General features: G+C 42.9%; 1 protein-coding gene across 8 annotated transcripts in view; it reads right to left on the bottom strand.

Annotated features, from left to right (window-relative positions):
• The window catches only part of LOC149322992 (plasma membrane calcium-transporting ATPase 3), a 173602-nt gene that overhangs the window by 43693 nt on the left and 103007 nt on the right, over positions 1-26902 (bottom strand). For 3 of the 8 annotated variants that reach the window (XM_089485929.1, XM_089485881.1, XM_089485904.1), the window contains exons 8-17: positions 14407-14448; positions 9082-9246; positions 8279-8493; positions 7610-7852; positions 6554-6795; positions 5377-5611; positions 3704-3883; positions 2091-2178; positions 1681-1787; positions 128-319 (exon numbers count right to left, since the gene is read on the bottom strand). In XM_089485929.1, the coding sequence (XP_089342055.1) occupies positions 128-319; positions 1681-1787; positions 2091-2178; positions 3704-3883; positions 5377-5611; positions 6554-6795; positions 7610-7852; positions 8279-8493; positions 9082-9246; positions 14407-14448 (1709 nt within the window). Of the gene's footprint in view, positions 1-127; positions 320-1680; positions 1788-2090; positions 2179-3703; positions 3884-5376; positions 5612-6553; positions 6796-7609; positions 7853-8278; positions 8494-9081; positions 9247-14406; positions 14449-16550; positions 16590-26902 lie in introns of all 8 variants that reach the window. The other 5 variants (XM_089485886.1, XM_089485912.1, XM_089485921.1 and 2 more) reach the window with 2 other exon arrangements.

Below are 26902 nucleotides of genomic sequence, written 5' to 3'. Positions count from 1 at the left end.
ATATAGCTGTGGCAACGTGGCTATAGTGCCCAGAACTGGAGTATTTGCCGGTTTGTCTCCTGCCTTGAGATGATCCCTGAAGGCTGGAGATTCGGGGCCAGCCCTGAGATATGGTAATCCTACCCACCTGTGTGATGCAGGCGCCAGTGAAGGCCACAATGACTGCCACCACATTGACTGTGAGTTGGAACTGCAGGAATTTGGAGATGCTGTCATAAACGTTGCGTCCCCACATCACTGCCTTGACAATGCTGGAGAAGTTGTCATCTGTCAGGATGATGTCAGAAGCCTCCTTGGCCACATCTGTGCCAGCTATGCCCTGGGGATGGCACAAAAAGACATGGTGGGTACTTTTTGGCAAGAAACTTTTACATTTCCCTTCCCATGCTCATGCACCAGTGTGCCCAATGGATGAAAGTCTAAAAACATTTGAGGTCCATTGGCACACAAGGGCCAAGTTCAGAGTTGGGTTGACCTACTGGAGACTGTGTTATATTCTGTCTTCATAGTCCTCGATCAGGAAAAAAAAACAACACAAAAACTTAGGTGTTTGATTTTATTTGCCCCTGCAATGTGTGTAGCAAATCCATTCATTGAACTGGTCAGATTTGTTAGTGTCCTGGACTATGTATAAGTAACATAACCTTCAACACTTCACAGATTAAAAGCAGGATATGTGTGGACAAACAACATCAGAGTATGGTCAAGATGGCAAAAGTTATTAATGAAGAAGAATAGACAAGGTAGGAGAGGCTGCAGCAGTTTGCTTTTGTCTGAGCTTACTGGGAAGGACAAGGCCTCTCCTCTCCTCTCCTCTTTGCTGAGCTAACAGTGCAAACTACTATTAGCCATGAATGAAAGGGGAACCTAGAATAAAGAGAGAGAAACTGGGGCATTTTAAAAGCACTGGAAAAGAGGAATGTCAGAGGATTAATCAGAGCTGTCTGTCAAATTAAGACAGTTGGACTGCATGAAATAGTTTATCCCAGGTTTTCTTTTGCATGTTTAGGAAAACAAGGCATTTGACTGTAGCCAAAGGCAGAGAAAGAACTACAGAGTAATGAAGTTTGCATCTTTTAAGCTTGTGATTTATTTCTTATAATTATTTATACCTATGATCTCCAGATTTCTAAACTCAAAAGTCACCTAACTGTGTATTCACAAGCCTTTCTCCTCTAGACCCTTTCTATTTGTCATGAAGTACCTTGTGCTCCCAAAACAAATAGCGCTAAAATCTAAACATTTTTATTGAAAATAAAATACATTGATTTATGAGAAGCATTATTATTATTATTATTATTTATTAACCTTTATTTATAATAAAGGTTGCACATTGTTAAAATGTGCAAGAGCTCACTATTCAGACAACACCGATTGGTGATTCCTCATCATAGCTTCCAGTCCCTAAATCCCTTGTGAAGTTTCCATTTTTAAAAAAGTGTGCTTGCATTAATTCATATAGTAAACAGGAATGTAACACTTTACTTGCATCATTCTCATAAGCAAAAATTCATAATCTCAGTGGTTTTTTTTTCTCCCTGCTGGGCCAGATTCTGAGAGTTTCTGCATATTTTTCTATTATTATTATTATTATTATTATTATTATTATTATTTTGCCCTTTGGAACTTTTTTTGGGGAAATTCAGTTGAGCAAAAGTCAAGGGAATTCAGTTCTCTTACCATGGCAAAGCCCACATCGGCCTTCTTGAGTGCTGGTCCATCGTTCGTTCCGTCACCAGTGACAGCAACCACCTGGCGCTGGTCCCCAATGGTGCTGTCAATTATGCCTTTAAGGTCAAGAATCTGGGTTATGTAGTAGTAGCAAGTGGGATTTTATATACATCCAAATAAATACTAGAGAACTTCCCTTTGCTGAACTGAGATGCTTTCATAGATAACCTGCTCTGTGGAATTTGCTTACATCCAGAGCACCCTGCATCTCTGTCCCGCAGAGTTTGGGAAAGTTACTTATTTTGAACTACAACTCCAAGAGTGCACTATGGCCAGCAGAGAGGCAATTCAAAAAGTACTTTTCCAAGCTCTGCCCTCTCTGGTCTTGACTGAAGGCAAAGAGAACAGCAGCCGCTTACCTTTCACCAGGGTGTGTTTGTCTGTGGGTGATGATCGAGCCAGGACCCGCAGTTTTGGCCAGATTTTATCCAGGCGTTCCTGTTCTATCTGCAGTGAAGGGAGACAGGGAATAAAAAGAACTACTGGGTAAACAACAGAGCAAAGGATGCTGATGTATACCAACTGGCATTCTGTTCATGACATATGCCTATGTAGGTTGCGCTAAATATGCAGGCCAAATTATTCACCACTGTGCAACAGATATATTCTCCTGATGGCAGCAGAAGTCGAGTTGAGCATATATCACATTTATGCAGTAGGAATTGTGCATCACAGTTGTGCACTGTGCACTGCAGTTGCACATCACACACTGCAGTTGTGCACAGCATGCTGCACAACTGTGTTGTGCCATGGGGATTATGTAGTGCTGGTGCAGCATATGTCTTCATGCTGGATTGCAGCTACTGAGTCAAACCATTGGGACATCTAGCTCAGTAACTATGCATTGACTGGCAGTAGCCCTCCTGGGTTTCAGACAGCCTTGCCTGGATATACAAAAGATTTTAAGTGGGACATTTAAATTACTAGTGTTGCAAATTTTATTTATGTATTTAAAGAGTTACGCCTTTCCCAAGATTTGGGATGTGGGGAAGGAATACCATACTGTCATGTTGGTTAATAATGCAAAAATAATAAAAACCACCTGCAGATTTCAGGAAAGGGGACATACTTTCAAAAAAAGATTTTACATATGTCTTTCCAAGCATTAACATATGACCGAAAGGTGTCTTGGGCAGAAGCTGTTTTCCTGCTTTGGCAACATATTCTTTGCAGGATGTTTTGTTTTAATATGGGAGGGCATTCAAAAGGTTTAGACAAAGCAGAGAAAAGTGGGGCTTGTGTAGAACAGATAACATTGTTTGGAATGCTTAGCCATTGTTTAGAGTGGCTAACATGGGGCTTGTTCAGAAGACCCAAAGTTTTTTGTTCTTTCCCGTATGATACTCTGGAAGCGTGGAGAGGAAAGTATATGAGTGCTGGGCATGTTCATGTAATGGGAAATTATGGCTTCCCATTACTTTTGAGTCAGACGCAAGTCTGCTATTCCTTGCAGAGATCATTGTTTTGGATGGGATTCTACCTGGCTCAGACAGTGGGTTTATATTCCTCTGAGAGCTGAGCTGAAGTTATTTTGCTGCCTGAGGCAAAGGACATGACACTGCCTCCTGCCTGTCAATGTACAAAAACAGGGCAGGCCAGCAGCTGATTCTTACTTCAGTTCCTGCCCTGGAAAAAAACATTTTTTGCTGCATCTATCTAAGGTAGCTTAGAGAGCAGGAGGCAGGTTGTGTTTGGCACACATCACTCCCTTCACCTTAGTATTAGCCTGCCACCTGAGGCAGCTGCCTCATGCTCCTTTATGGTAGTCAGTCCTGTTCTTCTCTCTTCAATAAATGGGGGGAAAGTGAGAGCTAAATATATGTAGCAGAATCTTTCAATTGAGTCTCCAAATGCCTGACAGCAGGGAAAAAAGCCCCGGGAGAAAGAGAACCACTACTCCAAATTGTCCCCTCGGCTCTGGCATGTGATGACCAGAGCTATGTCAGAGGATTAAAATAATGTATCCGGTCACCTCTCCCTTTTCATTGCGGATTCGCCGATTGAACTCCTTTCCCTCCAGGCACAGGAAGTCCTCCCCTGGCTGTATGATGCCACATTTGGCAGCAATGGCCCGGGCTGTGTTGATGTTGTCTCCTGTCACCATGCGGACAGTGATGCCGGCACGTTGGCATTTGCGGATGGCCTCTGGCACCTGAAAAACAAGAGACGAGACACAGAAGCAGAGTCATAGATTTCTCTATAGCGCATGGATTTGTTTACATAATCTATTTCTCAGTGGCCTTTCACAAACAAAATCTGCCTTCCTGAGCAGCCTGACAGCATAAAACCCAGTATAAACGTATTAATAAAATAATCTCAAATGTAATTAGTGTTCAGTTTTGCAAATAAAAAAAAAAGGCCTCTTTCCTGAACACACATTTGAAAATATGTGCAAACAGAAGGAAATATTAACGTTGCTAATAGGCCTGTCAGGTACCCTGTCCACACAATGGCTCATCTGCACTGCAGAAATAATCTAGTTTGACACCACTTTAACTGCCATGGCTCAATGCTATGGAGTCCTGGGAAGTATACTTTGTTGTTGCAGCAGAGCTCTATGACCGAGAAGGTTCACAAATTTCTCACAAAACTACAGTTCCCAAAATTCCGTAGCACTGAGCCATGGCAGTTAAAGTGGTGTCAAACTGGATTATTTCTGCAGTGTGGATTCAACCAATGTAACTATTATCCAGTGCAACATAGCAAGGAATTTGCATTCAAGGGAGTTTCAGCTTTGTATTTTGAACACACATGCGATCCAGATCGGGGCTCCATGTTTTCCAGGCAGAAGTTCCCCACTGGTTAGGATTTGCCATAGATATTCAGGGCAAATTGCAGCTAGTGAGATTTTTGGTGGAAACTGCCGCAAAGGCCAAATTCATATTTACAGCACAATCTGAACTGGGGTCAAACTTGTGATGTGTGTGACCCTGGCTCCAACTATCTTCTTCAAAGCAAAAATCTGGGACTGCCCCAAGGCATTTTGTTTTCTCAGGTAGAGCAATGTATTTCATCCCTGTCCTAAGCCACGATGCCAGGTTGGCCAAATGCATTTTGCTATCTGAGATAGAAAATCCCACATGCAGAGCCAAATCTAGCACATTGGCAGAGAAGAAGAGAAACCAAGCTTTTTGACTCTCTCAGTTCTGGGTCAGTCTTTGGGAAAACAGTTGAGAAAGCAAATTTATAATGACTCTTTCCCCCCAGGAAACACCCAGATAGGACTACGAATTCTCGGGGATAAAGCAGGAGTTTGGATCACAAAAAAAGTCATTCAGTCTCCATCAGCCTGAGTCCAGACTTTCTGAAAGATTGTCTAGGGAGCTACTTGAGCCACAGCCAGGAAACACTTCTGCACACTTCTTTGTCACCCCCACACCTCAGTCTGAGCCACTCCTGCTTTCCATGATCTGCTCACTGAACAGGTAAATATCACCCTCCTTTAAAACCCCTCAAATTCCACTATCTGGTTCCATATTTTTATATTAGTTAGCTGTGAATGCTGTGTCAGTGTCAATTGAAACTGACCTAATGTTCTTAAAGGTCATTGTGACATCTCAAGAACATGCAGACTGTATTTTTTGTTTTCATTTTTGCTATGAGTTGCCATGGCAGAAAGGTGGCATATCCATGAAACAAACCAACCTCCGGCCGCACTGGGTCCTCAATTCCCACCACAGTGATGCAGGTCAAGTCTATCACAATGTCATTCTCGTTCTCCCAGTCAGGCTCCTTCCCAGCTGGGAAATCCCGGTAAGCAATACAGATTGTCCGTAGACCATCACATGCCATGGGCTCAATCACTTTCTTGATCATTTCATCTCGGTCCCGGGGACGGAAAGCACGTAACTCTCCATTGCTGTTGAGGATGTTTGTGCACCTGGGAAAAGGCAGGGAGAAGGACAGATGGGGCAGAAATTCACATGAATGGAGGTTCTTCGTTAATGAATGTACAGGTTGAATCTCTCTTATCTGTAATTTTGAAATCTGATGTATTCCAAAATAATCCACATGGGTGGCTGAGATAGTGACACTTTTGCTTTCCGATGGTTCAGCGTACACAAACTTTGTTTCATACACAAAATCATTAAAAATATTGTGTATAAAATTACTTTCAGGCTATGTGGATAAGATGTAGATGAAACATAAATTAATTTCATGTTTTGACTTGGGTCCCATCTCCAAGATATTCCATCATGTATATGCAAAATTTCAAAATCCAAAAAACCCCCCAAATCCAAAACATTTCTGGTCCCAAGTATTCCAGATAACAGAGATGCAGTCTGTATCTGATTCAGGGTCTGCAAGACTATAAATGAAAAGGCTTGCAGCTTGCTCTCCCCTTCCCACTACTGGGGAGAAAATGCAAGTATGAAGTCGAAAGCTTTCATGGCTGTATCCATAGTTTTTTGTGGGCTTTTTGGGCTATGTGGCCATGTTCTAGAAGAGTTTATTCCTGACGTTTCACCAGCATCTGTGGCTGGCATCTTCAGAGAAAACATAGCCCAAAACCCCCACAAAAAACTGCAAGTATCAGAATCTTCCTCCCCCTTTCCCTCCCCCATATGATACACAAATATGGTAATGTGATTTAAAATATGTTTACCTGGAAAATGCATAAAAAACATGGTTGGGTTTGTGGGGAAATGCATCAAAATGCCTACTTTTGATAACAGGTGGAAAACTTTTGCTATTTTTACCCAGCTTTTCAGATTTATTTATTTATTTATTTGACACTGTCATCATGCTCAGTGCATCCTGGGGCAGAAGTCCTTGTCTGTAAGAGGTTCTCTTTATCTCATATGATGGAGAGGAGACTCACTTTTTGAGAATTATTTCAGAAGCGCCTTTGCTGAAGAGGCGGTAGCCACCATCAGGCATGCAGATGACAGTGCTCATGGACTTCCGCACAGAGTTAAAGGTGTACACTTTGTATAGCTTCTCCTCAGGGATCTGTTCACGCACCGGCTGGTAATCACGTCGCAGGTCAACCACAAAGCCCAGTAGCGCACACTCTGTCTTGTTGCCCACCTGGCGTGGCAGACCCCCTTCCTTTTCTGGAGGCTGAAGGAAGCAGAGGATAAGGAAAGATAAGACATGAGAACTGCGTTCTCGATTTCTCCAGACCACATCTATTTCCCCTAGTAAAGTTGACCAAAACTATGAGGTCCTAAAACATCAACTTTGCAGTGGGCCTTGAATCTTGAGGCATTGCTAAATGACAGACTTAGACTGGTTCAATAATCTCTGCAGGGAATCCTGGAAACTGTGGCTCTCGCTGATGTGGCTTGGAACTCACTGACAATAGATTGGCAGTGAGTGTCCTTAAACTGTAATTCCCAGGATTCGAGGTTAGGGAGACAGTGACATTTGAGATGGTATCATGCTAACACAAGCAGGGACATTAAGACATTTTTCTACCTGATGCAGATCAGCAAATGGCAACCTTAGTCCTTTTCCCCATTACATGTATGGATACGTGACTGGACTTGTAGTTTAATATTACTGTTATCCTTCACCGCACCTGAAACAACAGGCTATCTGGGGGTTGGTTGGGGCAAAAAAGCTGGGAGACCTCCACTGCATGTGGCAGTTGTCTCATTCTGTCTAATGGTAGGGTTGACCTTGCAAAACAATAGCAATGGGCCAACCATCTGCCAATGGTCTTCTGGTGAACTACAACCTCCTTCATTTCCAGCCAGCACAGCAAATGGCTGTGCTGGTTGGGTATGACGGGACTTCTAGTCCAATACCTTTAGAGGGCACTAGAGTGGGGAAGATTGCCATAAGCAGTACCAAAGTCCTGGCCCCTCTAACCCTGATTGCAATGGCATGGAGGACTCAAAATGTGTGAGAGAGATAGAGATTCACTACTCACTAGTATCTTGGTGGTGTAGGCACTGTTGATAGCAATAGCATGCACCAGCAGGTCCAGTGTCTTGGGTGTCAGATTGCTGGGGTCAGGGGTCTCCTTGTAGTGTGTGTCACCTAGATAGGACTGCACCACAGTCATACGATTGGTGGTGAGGGTGCCTGTCTTGTCTGAGCAGATGGCTGTGGCGTTGCCCATGGTCTCACAGGCATCCAGATGTCGAACCAGGTTATTATCCTTCATCATTTTCTGTTGTTGAGAAAGATAGGTAGGTAGATAGATATATCTAAGTGTTAAGTTGCAACCGCGGGATTGAGCCCCATTACTTCTAATGGGGTTCCAGCACATGTGGAATTCCCCTTATGCGGAGGGATCTGAAACGGATCCATGTGTAAGGGGAGGGTGCACTGTATAAATTTCAAAAACCAAACCTTGATTTTGTCATTTTAACTAGGGGACACCATTTTACTATGTCACTGTATATAACAGAATTTGAGCATCCATAGATTTTGGTATCCACAGGGAGGTCCTGGAACCAAATGGATACCAAGGGCCCACAGTATGAGGGAGTGACAAAAGATGCTGCTTTTGCCAACCTGGTATTCCAGGGATACACTTTGTAATGGGAATGATGCCAACCCAGAGCAATGAATGTTGGGAAAACATGATTCTCACCTTGACAGAATAGGCGAGGGAGATTGTGACAGCCAACGGCAAGCCTTCAGGTACAGCCACCACCAGGACAGTGACACCAATGATGAAGAACTTGACAAAGTACTGCACATAGACAGGGGTGCACTCTGCCAACCACGTCTTTCCATCGATAACAAATGTCTCAATGACGAAATACAGGACCAGAATGATGACAGTGATGGCAGACATCACCAAACCTGCCAGGAGGGAGAGAAAAAGGAGGGAAGAGTCAGTCAGGTGGGACAAAAGTGAAATCTCTGTTTGGGGTCTGAGCCTGTCTCCCTCCCACCAAAAAGGCATCATACTTTGAGAACACTCTAGATTGAAAGCTAAGGTGAGAAATGTGTGGTCCTCCTGATGTCATCACTGTTCTAGTCTGTGCAGGGAAAGTTGCTATACCTTGGGTTGTGTGTATTTGCAGAATTTTTCTCTCCTGAGACTCTCAGCTCCCATTCTTTTTTTAAAGAACAAGTTTCTAGACCTCATGGTTATGAAAATAGGTTGAAAGTACATGACAGTGAGGGGATGGCTACATAGTTGCATGGTTGCATTTTTGTGCGTCCCCAGCAGTAGCATCTGCCCATTTAAAAATGCTTTTAAAAGAGGATAAAAATGACTCAAAATAAAAAAAATGGAAGACGAATGCTTGCTTAATTCCATATAGGCTACAGGATTTGGTTTTTCTTAGTAGATTTGGTTCTCTTACTCACCATGTACACATCATTTTTTCCCTTCCCAGTCTAAAGAGCACTCTTGTTCTCTATTGTGCAGTGTTTCCACTTTACCTGCTTTTCCGATTTGAACAGCCAGTTTGGTGAGCTTCCCCTGCAGAACAGACTTCTCTTTTTTGGGGACGCTGGCTTTCTTCTTCTCTCGTTCTTCCATCTCACCCCCCTCGGCACTTTTCAGGGGTTGCATCTCCATGGCCACTGCCCCATCTTGCTTTTTGGCTGGAAAGAGAGAAGAAACATTGATTCACCTATAAGTGGAGCACTCCTACCCAATTCTACAATCCTGCTTGTTGGCTTACCTCCCTGATTACATTCATTCCCCTCCATTCCTTGTGTTCTCAAATTGACCATCCCTGCTCCTGTGTCTTTTTAAACCATTCAGATGCACAACAAATATTGCTGGTCACACATTCTCACACATCTTACCTACATCTCAACAAAAACCTCAGCTGCATAATTTTTCTGTGTTAAGCTTAAAGGCATAGAAGCATCACCAGAAAAAAAAAAAAGCTGCCAGCCCTACCAAGTGATCCTGTCCCAGTTGGCTCTTTGCTCTAATGTACCTGATGTAAATGCCTCTTTGTGGATAAAGTGTCTTTCATTCCAAAAGAGGGCAAAGTCAGCTGGAGAGCTGGGTTCCTAAAGGACCAGTTACAGATCTGTCCAGTAGAAGGCAGCAGATGCACAAAACAAGAATTTTATAAGATTTTACTGTCCGTTGGGCCTTTCATACTATCCAATTACAGCACTACAATTATACCTCAACTGCCGTGGCTGCATTTTCTGGAATCCTGGGGGATGTTGTTTAGGGCTGAGCCTTCTAAATGTTGTTGTTGTTGTTCTTGTTAACAGCCCTTGAGTCAACCTCAACTCATGGTGACCCTGTGAATGAAACATCTCCAAGACCTGTCCTCCACTGCTCTGTTCAGGTCCTGCAGGCTCAGGCCCATAAGCCTCTTATTGAATCCAGCCATCTGGCATGTGGTCTTCTTCTCTATCTACTTCCCTTTACCTTCCTTAGCATCGTTGGCTTTTCTAGTGATTCATGCCTTCTCATGATGTGGCCAAAGTATGACAATCTCACTTCAGTCATCTTGGCTTCCAGAGAGAGTTCAGGTTCAATCTGTTCTAGAACCCAATTGTTTGTCTTCTTGGCCATCCACAGTATCCTCAGCACTCTTCTCCACCACCATATTTCAAATGAGTTTATTTTCTTTTTATCATCTTTCTTCGTAGCCCATCTGCCACATATGTACATAGTGATGGGGAATTCTAAACACCCCTCCCTAAATTGCAAATCCCAGAATTCCATAGGATGTAACCATAACAGTTAAAACAGAATCATAGTCCTCTGACTGGATAGTGTGAAAGGCCCCTCATTTCCTCATCTCAACATTCTGCCAAACCAAATTCACATATGCTTGCACCAGTTATTAACCAAATATACAACCATTCCCATGCACTTTTCTCCCATAAATTCCTATGGTGCCTCAAACATATCTAGACAACAAGCTTAACTCTCATGGACTCTCTCAATGAACTGTAGTTCTTTCCAGGAGATTCTTCCAACAAAAATCCCAGTGCCTTTGCACAAAAGTAGGGACCCTTAAGAATAGAGTTGCCAGATCATAACCAACCCAGATCTTGAGATTTCAGGGTCAAAACCTGAGAAATTGGAATGTCATGGGGTGGACCCTGGTGATGATAAACGGATGATGTTATGATGAGCAACACCAGGTGATACAAATTGCCACAAAAATGGCACAACATGTGCCATTAAAATAAAATTAAAAACCCATCATGTTTAATAATTGAGGGGAAAATATATGCACACATTTTTGAAAGCTGCACTCTTGCTCTGAGAATCTTCCCCTTCACCCTGAAAAGTGGAGATAATAGTCCATGCCCTGAGCTCAAGCAATCCACCCAAGGGCACTGGTTCCTGATTTTGGTGCCTCAGATGCTGTAGGAATTCAACTTCTAGAATCCCTGACCAGGCTACTTGGAGCTTCTGAGAGTAGAAGTTCAACATCTGGGGACACACATTTGGGAACCACAGTCTTAGGAAAATGCCATTCCCATGCACATGAATGAGTAATTCCTCTTTACAAGGTAGTTTCCAGAAATCCTATGTCTCAGATATATATTGTTGTTGTGTGCCTTCAAGTCATTTCTGACTCATGACAACTCTAGGGTGAATCTATCACAGGTTTTTTCTTTTTTCTTTTGGCAAGATTTGTTCAGAGGGGTTTGCTGTTGCCTTCCCTTGAGGCTGAGAGTGTGTGACTTGCCCAAGGTCACCCAGTGGGTTTCATGGCTGAGCTGAAAATCGAGTCCTGGTCTCCAGAGTCCTAGTCCAGCACTCTAACCATTATACTCTGCTGGCCTCTCAAATATATATATGTACATACACACCAAATGTACATACATACACATATAAGCTGATATGCTGAAACAATATAAATAGGTGTACAAACAAGCATACACATACTACTCATCCCCCTTTTATTCTAAATGCCCAATATTCTCTTATATTCTGGATTTTGCTAACACTCTCCCACTTGGTTTTGGACTAGGTGCTTATTTCCTGTTAATCATAATCTATATTTTATTCCTCCTGAAGCAGGAGATTCCTAAGCATCAAATCCAAAATCCTTATCTCCAGATTTCATCTTGATAGTTGTCTGGAGAAGAACAGTGCCCTCTCTGGGCCTTGGTGCTCCCCATGAGATAGATATAAACAATGACCTAAACCCAACAGTTAGCCCTGCAGATAGTAGGCCCACTGTATCAATAGAACTTAGGGGCTGAACAGACAGTTGTCTCTTTCTTTGCCAGATCGGGGCTGCGGCAACCACATGCTGTGGCTCCAATCTGGCCTTTCTGTGGCACAAAAAGAAGCTGCAAAAAGCGTCTCCTTTTTGCACCATGGCTTTTTGGCACTCCTTTGGCACTGTGTTATCTGGACACAATGTCAAAGGAGTGCCGTGATGCCGCCCACCATGTGGTGGGCCACGCGGTATCACACCGGCATGGTGTGGAATCAGGGCATGCATCGTGTAGACACCATACCCCCACTCCATTCCTATGCCGGCCTTTGATGTCAGTCTATACAGCCCCTTAGGTGCTGACTTCCCACATTCCCATTGATTTAATGGACCAAACTTTTGTTGGGCCTAACAATTGGATTTGGATCAATGTTTTTACTCTTTTGCAAATACTGCAGAGAATACGATGATGCCTCTCTATTCAGAATCATTTTGAAAAGCAAATAGTGGAGCCAAGAAGTTGAAGTGGGCAGAGGCAAAGAAGGAGAGCATTCCTGTTGTTTTTAGAAACTCTATAGAAGGCAGATTTTGGGGATGTGCCTCTTATACCTTCACAAAAGTAGTTTTTCCAAGCTTTGCCAAACCTTTACTGGGCTCTGCCTTTGCATCCCCAGTCTTAATTCATGTTGTCCCCTAAAACAGAAAGCTCAGATATCTCAAGTCCCACCTGCGGTCTACAAAAAAAGGAAATGTCCCTCCCACCCAATAACTCGTGAAAGGGACTTTGAGTTTTACGAGTTCAATTCCCTCCAGAATTGTGTACTACACAAATTGGTTTCAATTTATGAAAAGAAAACAGTCTTATACACTTCCTCAAAATTAATCTCAGGCTTTGCAAATGCAAAGGCTATCATGTTTCTCTGCAGTTCTCTGCTTGACCATGAAACTATCTTAACACTTAAGAATGATCTGGGTAACAGGCAGCTGGCCTTTGTGTCTTAAAATTGGGACCAGCCATTGTTTCTTTGTCCCAGAATGTAAGAGTAACCTAATACTGGCAGGGACTAGCAGAAACCAATACATTCAGTGTGTCACTGCTATCATAAGGATGAAGGGTGGCCTTCTCATTAAAATAACAGATGGGGAAATGCATCAATACAATTTTCTCTTGCATTCAAATAGTTTAAACTTCCATTTGCTTCAATCTCAATCACTTTGTCTACAAGTGTTAGTCAATTCTTTGACAATATGTGGACATGAATTTTTCCCATTCACTCTTTTCAGATCTGATATGTAAAGCTTTCTCAGCACAGAAAAGACTCTGTTTTTGTGCTGCCTTTGTAAGTATGAAACTTTCAGAGAAACTCAGACTTTCAGCGAAAAGAAGAGCGAAGTCTAAATCAGCAATTCAAATATACAGAGATTCACATTCCGACTTTAAAAAATTAAGAACTCAAAGCTCTGGGCTTGGATAAATAATTTTGTCAACTTTGTGGGGTTTTTCTTCCATATTCACATTTTATTCACATTTTTAAAAACAATTCTTTCCATCTCAAATATGAAGAAATTTACAAGCTTTTCTAAATTATTATATATATAAAAATGAAAATTTCCCCCATATGTAGTTACAACATCCAGTCTATTTTTGGTATCCCCCTGCCCCCACATTACCCCTCTCTTCTCATGCTTTGCTTAGAGTGAAACCCAGCTCTAAGAAGCATTCTGGAAAACCCGAAAGCTTGCAATTTTGCAAAAATCTGAGTCCTAATAATGGTTTTACCAAACAGTGGATTCAGATGTTTTCTATTTCAAGAAACAGCAGTTCTAATTAGGGTTGCCAGGTTATCCCAGGCTTTGAAATTTCAGGACCAAAACTTGAGACATGGGGCCCAAACAGACAGGCCAAAATAAAGTTGCTTTGGGTCACTTTGGAGGTATGCTGTTTAAATGATGCATGCATCCTAAGAGGACGGAATCTGCACCAAAGCCATGCTCCGGTCCTAAGGACTGGAGCACAGCTTTGGTGCAGCTTCTGGCCTCTTGAGATGTGTGTGTCATTTAAACAGCATACCTCCAAAGTGACCCAAAGCAACTTTATTTTGGCCTGTCTGTTTGGGCCCTAAGGGATAATCCCTTGTAATATAACAGATCCTGGTGAGTTTACAACACCCTTCCCACCAGACAGCCCATGGTGACATCTCTAAGCATAAAATACTTTAAGCATCTACCACAGATCTGCTGAGTATGTTATTCAAATAAAAAACACCAAATCTAACAAATGAGGAAATATATTTACACGCAATTTTTTTAAAGCAGTGCTCTCACCTTGAGATTCCTTCCCCTTGTCTTGAGGACTGGAAAAAAGGGGTCAAGACTTGGGACTCAGGGCCAAGCCCTGAAATCTAACAACTCCAGTCCTAAAGTCTCAGGAACCAGGGTGTTAGAGCCTAAAAATGATCCACTCTTTCAGATTCCAGCTGTTACCCCTTTGCCAAGCCAAATGGAGAACTAAGGAATAAATACTCAAGAGAGAGATCGGGGAAGCATTACACTATTATTATTATTATTATTATTATTATTATTATTATTATTATTATTATTATTATTTTACCTTTGTTCTGATTATTCTCCACTGCCCCATCCTGCTGCTTCCCTACAACAGAAGAAGGGAACGACAAACACAGGACGCTTGAGAACAGATGACATGGCACCAGCACAGCACATACATGCACACACACTATGGAGAGAGCATGGGTCTTGACAAACAGGACACGCTATCTCATCCCTCCTTGCCCCATGGAGAGGTCCCTGCCAACAAGCTTCAAGAAGGATGTGGGTAGATCTTTCTCATTATGATGCCCATAAGACATGTTGGAATACAACTCCCAGTGTCCCCATACCATAGCACCAATGGAGATAGGACTCCAACACATATATGGTTGAGAAAGGCTAACAATGATGAAGGCAGTGCATCTATAGAGCTGGAACAAGATTAAGCTAAGCTAGTGGCTTTGTTTTTAAGCCAGCTAGTGAATCTCTTTTTCTGTTTCATACATGAACTCTTAGTCTTCATGAACTCATACTTGAGCTCGGGAAAAATTGTTTAGAGAGGAGGGAATACAGTCCCCAGAATCCACCCACCAGCATCACCAGTGGTCATACTAACTGGGGCATTGTGAAGCCTCCCCTCCCCATTCACTTTTCCAAGGTCTGCTTGAATATGGCTTGGCTTGGATATTGTGGATGTTTGGTTGTATATGTTATTGTTGTTGTTTGCCTCTAAGTACTCTATAGGATGGAGCCATGGCAGTTAAAGTGCTGTCAAACTGCATTAATTCTGCAGTGTGGCAACAGCCTGAGCTAACCCTCAGATGTGACTGCTCCTGCTCCTGCTTTAACTTCTCTTCACTGGTGGCTCCCTTGCTCCAGGATGGCCAAGTCTTCTACTTAACAGAGGACAGTGCTCTGTCTGAAGAGCTATTGGAGGACAGCTCTCTCCTCGAATACATTCTCCATTTGAAAGGTTGTCCAGTCCAAGTTGGTCGGACTTAAGAGAACAATCCTCTATGCAAAGGGCTATTGGAGGACAGCCCTCTCCTTGAAAACATTCTCCATTTGAAAGGTTGTCCAGCCCATCTTAAAGATGAAAAGCCATAAACAGGAAAAGGAACATGGGATTGGAGGTTGCCTATTGCTGGAATGTCACCTAGACATAGTCCCTCCAACACCAGTGAGGTGTTGTTGCTGTTGTTGCATGCCTTCAAGTTATTTCCAAATTATGGCAAAGCTAAGGTGAACCCATCCAAGGGATTTTCTTGGCAAGATTTGTTCAGAGAAGGTTGGCTTCTGCCTACCTCTGAGGCTGAGAGTGTGTGACTGGCTCAAGGTCACCCAGTGGGTTTTCATGTCCAAGTGGGAATTTGAACCATGGTCTCTAGTGGTCAAAGCACTATACCACACTGGCTATCACTGATAAGGAGTATTGGTGAGTAATTGAATAATAGTAATTGGTTCTAAATTTGGATCCAGTGGGACAGCGATAGATGTTGATGGGCAGGTGCTGATCACAAGAAGTCACCATAGCTATGCTTCCCTCAAGGAGAGTCCAAAAATGTAGTCTCCTGTTTTGATCTCTGTATCAACAGTCACTAAGCTGACAGTCTTCAAATGATCTTGTGAATTAAGAATATGTTCTGTTAGTTCTGCTTCATCTGGAATTTGTGTTTGTCTTGAAATGTGCATTATGTTGTAGGGAGACGGGGCTCTAGTGCCACAACAAACTACAAATCTGAGCCATGGCAGTTAAAGCAGTGTCAAACTGCATTAATTATGTAGTGTAGAGGCAGCCCAGGTTTCAATGCAGTGTTTACAGGCACTCTCCATGGTGCTGAATGCCATCCCTAAATACCATTGAGACCAGGGAGCTAGCATGATGTAGTGGGCTGAGTATTGCACTACAGTTGTGAAGACTAGGGTTTGATCAGACTGAGAGATAATGATTGACTGGCTGAAGGTTATGCAATGAATGTCAAGGCTCAGCAGAGACTGGACCCTGGGTCCACTGAGCCTTAGTCCAGTGCCCGAAACTTTATGCTATACTACCTATCAGTGGACCTTTGGTTTGATCCTTATACCCCTGTTGAGGGACACATGTATGTGTAACAGACACTCAAGTGTGCTTTCCATAGCTGGTCTGGTGTGTAGGATACTGTTTATACATATGGGAAGCCCAGAGTTACACCCTTGTGTGCATACCCCCTGCACTCTCGGTGCTGGAATCATCTGCCTTGGCACCTAAGGGAAGTCAGCATAAGATGGGACCATGAGATAGATGAGATTGGGATATGCATGAGGAGGGTGGGGGAGGCAAGGGTCAGAGGTGGGGAGGGTCAGGGAGGAGAAAGAAACAATATTAATCAAACTGGAGTGGACCCCAAGTGAACTGGCAGGCCCAGCCAGAGAGCTCTTTCCATGCACAGGGCCCTTTCACACTATCCAGTGATAGCACTATGACTATCCTCTAATAGCCATGGCTGCATCCAGTTGAATGCAAGGCTTTTGTAGTCTGGTCAGTGGCATTGGAGAATCCCTTTGGCTGAGAATTTTAAATGTCTCTTCCCCAAACCCCAAGATTCCATAGGGTATTGCCATTAAAGTGGAATTGTAGCACTATAACTTTGTCTGGCGCACAGCTAGAATCATAGAGTTGGAAGAGACCACAAGGGCCATCCAGTCTAACCCCCTGCCGTGCAGAAACTCACAATCAAAGCATACCTGACAGATGTCCATCCAGCCTCTGTTTAAAGACCTCTAAGGAAGGAGACTCCACTACACTCCAAGGGAGTGTGTTCCACTGTCAAACAGCTCTTACTGTCAGGAAATTCCTCCTAATGTTAAGGTGGAATCTCTTTTCCTGTAGTAGCTTGCATCCACTGTTCCATGTTCTAGTCTCTGGAGCAGCAGAAAACAAGCTTACTTCATCCTCAATGTGACACCCCTTCAAATACTTAAACAAGGCTATCATATCATCTCTTAACCATCTCTTTTGCAGGCTAAACATATGAATCCAGACTACTGGGCCTGAAACCAACACAAAGAACAACCTTCTTGGTTTCACTGCTGTAGAAAGAAAATGAATAAATACGCAATTGTAGGAGAAGGATCTGACTGAACAGAGAAGACATTTGTTACATTCCTTCTATCTGGCAGGGACAGTCCTGATTAATCCTCTTTTGTCCCACTTTTTCAGCTGCTTTTAAAATATCCAGTTTCTTTCTCCTCTTCCCACTTCCTCCCCTTATTTATCAGCATACTTCAATTGCTGCAAACTGAGTTTAAAGTGCAAGAGTAGTTTGCACTTAATTAACTCAGCAGAGAGGAAAGGAGAAAGCTAATGGAAGCTTGGCCTTCCCAATTGCTGTTGTGTGCCTCAAAGTAATTTTTGACTGAGATCCTAATGCAAATCTATCCTAGGACAATTTTCTTCAAAGGTGATTTGCCATTGTCATCCTCTGAGGCTGAGAGACTATGACTTGCCCCAGTTCACCCAGTGAGTTTTTATACCCAAGCAGGGATACGAACCCTGGTTTCCCAGATTCATAGTCGAATGCTCAAACCACAACACCACACTGTCCCTGGTCCTTCCCAGTAGACTTGGGCAAAAGCAAACTACTGCAGCTTCTCCTGGCTTGTGTATTCATCCTCATTAATAATGTCAACTGAAATTATCTGGAAAAAAGTGACAAGGACTGGGCTCTGGTATTAAAATATTGTGAAACCATCTGGAAGGAACAGTTGATATAAGATGAGAAACAAAGAGAAGTGTATAGCAAATAGTATAGTAAATGCATCACCAGAAATATTGTAATATACTGTAGAAGCATGAAGAAGCACACACACACACACACACACACGCTTCTTCATGCTTCTACAGTATATATCCAGAAATCAATGCTACAATATAAGGATCAAGTTCCAGGAAATCAGGGAAACTGTAGGAAGTTTATTATGTTGTATTACCTGCATGAATCTAGGTTTATTCTTTATTTTTTGTAAGTATTTGATGTCAATTTGTGTTTACCTGTTTGTAGAATTTATGTTATGTGTTATACAGTATATGTTTTGTATAAGCCAATTAAAAACTTATTTTGAAAAATGTTTGCAATCTTGACCACGCTCTGATGTTATTTGGCCCCGTGTCCTGACTTTCATCTGCAAAATGTTGGAGGGTATGTTGTTAATGCATCTCTAAGGTGAGAATGTGTAGAAAGGGACTGCTGTGAGCTTTTTCAGTCAACTTGAAATGGTCCATCTAACCCTGTTGGCTGACGTAACTCTGTAGGCTGCGGCACAGCAGCAAAGGTAAAATGGCTCTTGGCAGATGGCATGGGGAGTCAACTCTCTACAAAGCTACCTTGTCAGCTCCCAAGCTACTTAGGAGTCAAAGGAGAAGGATTCAACAAAGACAAGGTTTTCTCTTCTTCCTCCCTGCAGTTGCCATATGCTGCTCCAAAAATCCCTTACATTGGCATCACAGAGTTTTAATGGTGGCCTATGTCATCAGGAGAGTTCTATCCAATGACTTTAGAATTCCGTATCTAGGCTCCTTTGCTCTCTTTGACAAGGTCATTTTCTCTGTTTCAGGGGAGCAAGCCATTTTACAGGCTGCTTCCATCCTGACACACACACACACACATATATAGCTATTACAGGTGTGGACAACTTTGGCAGGTCTTAGGGTTTCCATAAGTCAGAAATGACTTGAAGGCACACAGCAACAGCAGCAACAACAACATGCCACATGCTAAATGACCTGAAGGAACACCACCACCACAACACACACACATATATGTCGTTGTTGCTGCTGTTGCTGTGTGCCTTCAAGTCATTCCTGACTTATGGAGACCCTAAGACCTGCCAAAGTTGTCCACACCTGTAATAGCTAAGGGACCCCATTGAGATCTTGGGATGTCTACTGAGAAGTGAGCCTCACTGAGTCCGATGTAACTTAAGACCTGAAACCTATTGCAAAGTGCAACTAGAGTCAGTAGGAGTCAGCTATGTATTGACTTGTTGTTGTGTGCCTTCAAGTCATTTCTGACTTATGTTACCCTAAGGTGAACCTATCATGGGGTTTTCTTCGCAAGATTTACTCTGAGGAGGTTTGCCATTGCCTTCCCCTGAGGCTGAGAGAGTGTGATGTGCCTAAGGTCACTCAGTGGGTTTCATGGCCAAGAGGGGATCGAACCCTGGTCTCTAGAGTTGTAGTCCTATGCTCAAACCACTATGCCATGCTCACTCTCATATATATATATATATATATATATAGAGAGAGAGAGAGAGAGAGAGGCTTTAATTTGGAAATTGTTTAAATTGTTTATTGAGTTATCTTTATACTACCCTGTAAATCCCACAATATATAGCAGCAGATAAATATTTTTTGAATAAATAAATAAGCAAATAATAAACAACAATTATTGGGATGCTCATAGAAGAATGAGCAAAGGTATGTTAATTCAGTTAAGGGAGGAGGAATTGCTGAAATCAAACCTGCGATTCCAGCAAGAGGAAGTGCATGTGAACAGAACTTGAAGTCCAACCACAGTGGTCTTCACCTATGCTGTGAGACCAACTTTGCAAATGGCCATACAGACACAGACTGTCATTCTAAACTGCAGTTATGTATTCATAACCTAGAGTTGTGGATCTGTATCTGCTCCAGTTTCAGTAAAACCATGTAGTTGCAATCATGACTTTATTGCCACAATTGTAAATGCCCCTCCAGCCCATTTTAACAGCTAGCAGCTGCATCAGATGAAGGAGGGCTGTTCAGTTGCTTCTCAGGGCCCAAGGAAAATATTGTCTCAGGGGAAGGGGACTGGAAATATCCTCCTTCTTGCACACCAGTCGGCAGCTGAATAGATCTTCTTCACTTGATGCGGCTGCTGGTTGTTAAGGTGGGCTACAAGGGGTCTGGCCAGGAGATGTTACTTAGTTAATGGTATCTACGTATGTACATCTGAGTTTAATAGATTTCCATCCTGTCTCTCTCACAGTTTGCTTGCAATAGCTTGTAGAAACCAGCATGAAAAGATAAATCATAAAGCCAAATGAATTATATTGTGTTATAATTTATAAATTAAATGTACAAGTTAAAAGAAATTAAATAAAAACAAGAAAGGCACAGCAGCAGATCAAAAGTGCAACGAAGACTAGAGGAAAACAAGCTCAGTGTTATTTTTGAAATTCATAAAAGCAGTAACCAAATGCCACATGCTAAATTAAAATTCCTGGTGCATTAAAAATGTGTTTACTTGGCGGTCAAAAAGGCAAGAGCACAGGCAGGCGGTGGAGCTCAGAGAAAGACCTCGCATCAGCAAGATGAATGCTGAAATGGCCTCAGTTTTGGACACTCTTTGTGTTCCAGGCAAAGTGTATGTCAGGGGTTGGCCATATGTCAGTGACATGTTGACCACCAAGGCTTGTCTGCAGCCCCCCACAGTGCCACTGGGGTGTTGCTGAATGGCCACTACTCCAGTCCCACCATTGCCAGTGCCACACAATGTATGCCTTCACAAACAGTTTTTAATAAATGACATGCATGTATTTATCCTCCTAGACATTTATGCTTTGCTTTATCCCCTCATCCTGCAAAATCAGATGTGTCAATCCTCCACACACAGTTGCAAAAGGGGGAAGGCCACAGGTTGACAAAGCATAGATACTAGCCAATATGCTTTCTCCATACCCAACTTATTCCATTCAAGTTCACACTCTGAATGGCCTTCCACATGCTAGGGGAAAGGGAGAAAAGTTGAACGTTTGCTCCCACAGTGATAAAAGATGTTATCAACATTTCCCCTACTTTTATATCCATCTTCATACTAAGAGACAGAATCAGAAATCGGATCCATTCATCTTTAAATTTCTTTTTCTGTATTTAGATTTGGATGGTGTACAAACAAATGAAGGGAAGTGGAATGAGTGTGACATGGAATGAGGCCTGGAATGAAACAATGGGACCAGTCTTGGACACAGCCTTAGTTGTGAGGTTGAGAGACAATATACATTAGTTATGTTGCTGAAGGAACTGGCATTTACATTTACAATTTATTCTGGCATTGAATCATTATCAAATGAGCCCCAGTCAGTTGCCACAGGTGGTCAGTGGGCTAAGTATAAGAAGATGAGTGATTGCCATATTGACCAAGATCTAGTGAAGCAATGGCCCCATACAGACAGGCCAAAATAAAGCTCCTTCAGGTCACTTTGGAGGCATGCTGTTTAAATGCTGCATGCGTCCTAAGAGGCCGGAAGCCGTGCCAAAGCCATGCTCCAGTCCTAAGAACTGGAACGCAGCTTTGGGGCAGCTTCTGGTCTCTTAAGATGCGTGTGTCATTTAAACAGCATTCCTCCAAAGTGACCTGAAGCAGCTTTATTTTGGCTTGTCTGTACTGGCCCACTGTTAGTTAATTATAATGTTGAGCCCACTAGCAACAATCTCATGGTAATGCGGCTGCGTCAAAATCCACTGAAGACAAACCCATCAGAAGATGTTTTCTATCAATGTCAGTTGTTGTTGTTGTTGTTGTTGTTGCTGTTGTTGTGTGCCTTCAAGTCATTTTCAACTTATGATGACTCTAAGGTGAACCTATAATGGGGTTATCTTGGCAGGTTTCTTCATGGGGGGGGGGGGGTTTGACATTGCCATCCTCTGAGGCTGAGAGAGTGTGACTTGCCCAAGGTCACCCAGTGACTTTACATGGCCGAGCTGGAATTTGAACCCTGGTCTCAAGAGTCGTAGTCCAACACACAAACTACTACACCCCACTGGCTCCTATTTATGTCAGTATCAATAAGCAATATAAAACTGGCTGGGGCAAGGTGGTCATATTCTGGTGGTGTGCTGGCTGGAGATTAAGGCACCTGAGGTCTATCAGTAGTAGGAAGATTTAGGATTAAAATATTTGGAGACCACCTTGCCATTCATATGATACTACCATGGGCTTAAGATCAGTTTTAGTAGGCTCTGCATTCTGGCACATACTTAATTAGAATCACATTGGCAGGAATGTGGGGCAGAGCCTGTTAAGTGATGGTACAATCACTGCAAAAGTCTCTGCCCCTCTTTATGCCAATATTAGGTCAGCTGTGAATATATATATTCCACAATTCTGTGACACTCCTTTTAATTTGATTTTACTCTTTCTCTGCCCCCCGTCTTCCTATTGTTAAGCTAACTTGGGATTTTTTAAAATAGAAAAGCAGAGTATAAATAAATCAAATAAATAAAATCAGCATGATCATGTATATTGAGCAAAGGTAATGGTAGTCTCTTGACATGAATGTCTAGTCGTAACTGACTGTAGGGGTTGGTGCTCATCTCTGTTAGTAAGAGAAGAGTCAACATTGTCCGAAGATGATACCAGTGGTCATGAGACCAGCATGACTGCACCGAATATTGTTACCTTCCCACCAAAGTGGTACCTATTTATCTACTTGCATTTGCGTGCTTTCAAACTGCTAGGTTGGCAGAAACTGAGGCTAGTGACAGGAGCTCACCCCATCATGCAGCACTTGGGCTTTGAATTGCCAACCTTCCAATCTTCCGATCATCAGAATTGGTGTCTTAACCATTAAGCCACGGCATCCCAGATAATGAGCAAGCATCTTTTAAATGTGCCATAATCATTGGACATGTAGGGCTCTTCACTGACAATGTTGATGACTGAGGATGCTACATCACTGCAGAAGCAATGGAGTCACTTCAGAAGGGGCTGAGTTAATGCATCATGACAATGAATGTACTTGCCATTGACTTCAGATTGTCTGTGGTGGCAATCAATGATGGTGTCTCTGCGTGAGCCAATTATAGATATCTGAGGTAGCTGATCTCTGGTTAATTACGACTATTTATTTATTCAGTGTACTTCCCATCTTATTCCCAAAGAGTTTACAATATAAACAGGACCCACAGGTGGTCTCCCATCCAAGTACTGACCAGTCTCAAGTTTATTTAGCATCAGCAAGGTTGTTGCATTGTGTCCCTTCAAACCTTTCCCTGGGAGTAGGGCAGGATGAAAACAAAAAATACCTACAAATATGGAAGAAGTGGGATATGGTGCCAGTTCATCGTGGAAAGAGGGCAGAGCAATGATTTTGAGCCTGACTGGACATTTTAATCATGGGTCTTGATTATTTTTAAATATACACAAACACACACACTGATGTTTTTGCATGTTTTTAATCTGCTTGTCTGTTGTTAACTGCCCTCAAATCAACCCTGACTAATGGCAACCCTGTGGATGAGACACCTCCAAGACCCGTCCTCCACTATTCTGCCTAAGTCTTGTAGATTCCTGCCTATGAGCTTCTTAAGTGAGTCTAGCTATCTAGTGTGCCTTCTTCCTCGATTTCTACTATTCTCAACATTTCCCAGCATTATTGTCTTTTGTAATGAGTTATGCATTCTCATAATGTGGCCTAAGTATGACAGCCTCAATTTGATCATCTTGGCTTCTAGGGGTATTTTAGGCTTGATCTCTTAAAGGACCAATTTATCTTTTTGGTTCTCCAAGCTTTCCTCACTACTTTTCTCCAGCACCACATCTCATATGAGTTTATTTTCTTCTTATCTGCTTTTTTCACCATCCAGCTCTCAGATCCACACATAGGATTGGGAAATACGATGGCTTGGATGATTCTGACTTAAGTGGTCAATTGTATATCTTTTCTCTATAATATCCTGTCTAGTTCTTTCATCATTTTAACAACATGAAAGCTGTCTTGAGTCCCAGCATTGCAGTAAAGGTGGGATATAAATGAATATAAAAACAGCAACAACAATAATAGTGTTCTTACAAATTTGTAACCTAGAGTTACGGATCCGTAACTGCTCTGTACTAAGTAAGAGCTAATGCCCTCTTATCTTAACAGGCAGCAACTTCATTGGGGAAGGAGGTCTGTTCAGCCACTAACTGGGGTGCAAGGAGAATGGCATTTCTGCCCCCACCCACCAGCAAATAAGGCTGGACAATAAAAAGTAGGAACTGTGCAAAAAATTCCTTTTGGCAGGCTCACTCACTGATGAAAGGGCTTGAAATGCCATCCTCCTTGTGCCTTGATCGGCAGCTGAACAGGTCTGATTTGGCTGCTGGCTGTTATGTTGGGCTGGAGGAGTTGGGCAAAGAGACAATACAGTTGGCATTTTGATTCTGTGGGAATTCAATTCTGGTATTCTGCTGCAGATGCAAAAAAAATGCAAATAATTACACCTCATATTAAATGGTAGTAATGTGAATGCATACATGTCAGCATATCCATATTCACATCATTGCATTTCATAATATCAGGTGTGACAATCCGCAAATAATCAGACTTGCAGATCTGAAGTCCATAGATCCAAAGGGCCGATTGTACTTAATTATACATGTGTAATTAATTAGCTGATATAGAATGTTGGCAAATAATAGAGCAGAGAGGAGGCAACACTTTGGCTCCTGACTGATACATTAGAAATGAGTCAACTATTGATATAATTAACAAGCTCTTGGCCGTAAATGATGGTCTGGCAGCAACCATCCCTAGAAGTTAATGAGTTAATGTTGATATTGGTTCAGTGGCCAGCAGCTGTGACATATCCAGGCCAATGTCCCCTTGACTACAATATGCTTAACAGGGGTGCTAAAAGACCAGGAACCAATGGGTGGTGGTACGTTTTTAAAAGGATAACTGTGAGTCATGATAATTTTGGATGCAACCATTTCAGCCAGTATAGAATTGTTGGGGGAATCAACTGGGAGTGCAGAAGGAGATTTGAAGGTGTGAAAAGATTTTGTGCCATACAGTTAGTTTCTTTGAAAAGTGGTACATTTCTGCACTGAGAGTGATGTTTCATTAGTTTCTCTAAGGCACTACTTGGGTTGAGGTGGTTAATAACTTGAACTCCTATTGTACCAGAGACCCAGCCGTTAACAAGTCAAATGCCAGAGTCATGACCAGTCTTGTTTCTGAGTCAGACTCTAAAAATGATGAACCATAATTCTGCAGGCTGAGTCAAACTTCAACAATGTTGAGCCAAACACACCGAATGAAATGCAATTACACTGTGGTGCCCTTTAGACATTCTCTTAGTTGCGTGGGAGTCAGTTATCCCTGTTATAGCCAGGAGAACATCTCAGTGACCCCATCACATGGGTGGGCATCACCAATCATTTAGCTCTTTCTCAAGAAATTGGCACCACCACCTCCACACACTTACTCCAGGATCAGTGCCTACTGTGTGGGAAAGAACCACGTGATCAAAAAACCTCCTTCTTCCCCCACCACGTTATTGGGTCATTTTGAAGTTATACCATCTACAACAGTTGGCTATTCATGGATCAGCAACTCCCATCTGCCTGGAAGAACATATAAAGGGCAATTCTGTCATGTGCAATGCTTGAAGAAGTTACTTTTTGAGATTGCAACTCCCAGAATCCCTCAGGCAGCATGGGACTGTGGGAGCTGCTGACCAACCCCCCCCCCCCCACACACACACACACACACATTGCTTATATTATCAAGTCCCTGGTCAGATGCTGGGTGATGACGGAATCATCTGGTTGAATAGCTGCACTTATGGAAAGGAGAGAAGACTTGCAAATTGGGCTGATGAAAGATGGGAGATAAGCCAATGAAATTACTGGGGCCAGCAGTACAGAAGAGGTCCCTAGGGCCCAAGTGTGTTACATATGTTCTCCTCTTTCTCAGAAATATCATTTGCCAGTTCTTTTTGCAATCCATTGTAAAAGTGGTACATTTCAAAGAAAGTGATAATGATGCACTAAATTTGAAATTCCAGTGTAAAGATTTTCAGATTTTAGTCACCCACGGGCATCCCCCACCAGTTGCACAGATCTGCCACTGGAAAACAATAGTGGGAGGGCAACTCTGAAAAAGTATTTCCACTGGGGCCTGAACCTGATCTCAGCAACCCTGCTGGCAACCCTCCCGATGTAACGAAGGGCCTGGATCCAGAGGGCAAAGTGACATTTGCAGGTCAAGAGGCATGCTCTGATAAGGGAAGGCTGGTTACATGGCCATAGAAACCAGATAAGCTGAAGAGAGGATCATCACCTAGGCAAGAGGGGTCAGAAGGGGCCAGAGCATGGAAGATGAAAAGGTCTGTAAGCTTCACATTTGGAATCAAGTGGTTTTTCAGATGCAGTGGCATCACTAGTTATGGTGTGGAGGGCTGCCAGTGGGGGAAGTAGGAGGGCTCTCCCACTCCTCTCGCTAACTTGCTCGCCTACACCACCTCCCTGGCCACCTCCCAGCCTCCCATGCCTGCCCCCCTTCCCCATTGGTTGCCTGGTTGCCACCTCCACTTGCCTTCCCTCCCCAGCTACTGCATCATACTCTTGCCCAAATACCCACCCAGTAAGGCAACAGGAGGGGACAGAAGGGGTGCACACCACCTCTCCTTCTCCTCTGTCACTGGGCTTCTTTCCCAGGAGGAAAGCTTAGTAACGAAGCAGCCAGGAAGGGTGTGCACTTGCCTATCCTGCACCAAAGGTGAAAAGGGCCCAACCACATGTCACCCCTCCTCTGAGGTGTCACCCAGTATG

Source organism: Sceloporus occidentalis, unplaced genomic scaffold, assembly GCF_023333645.1.
Source record: "Sceloporus occidentalis isolate IW3139 unplaced genomic scaffold, rSceOcc1.0.p SCAF_1, whole genome shotgun sequence".
NCBI classification, from domain to species: domain Eukaryota; kingdom Metazoa; phylum Chordata; class Lepidosauria; order Squamata; family Phrynosomatidae; genus Sceloporus; species Sceloporus occidentalis.
The sequence above is the reverse complement of the archived record's forward strand: the minus strand, read 5'-3'. Positions and strand labels throughout refer to the sequence as shown.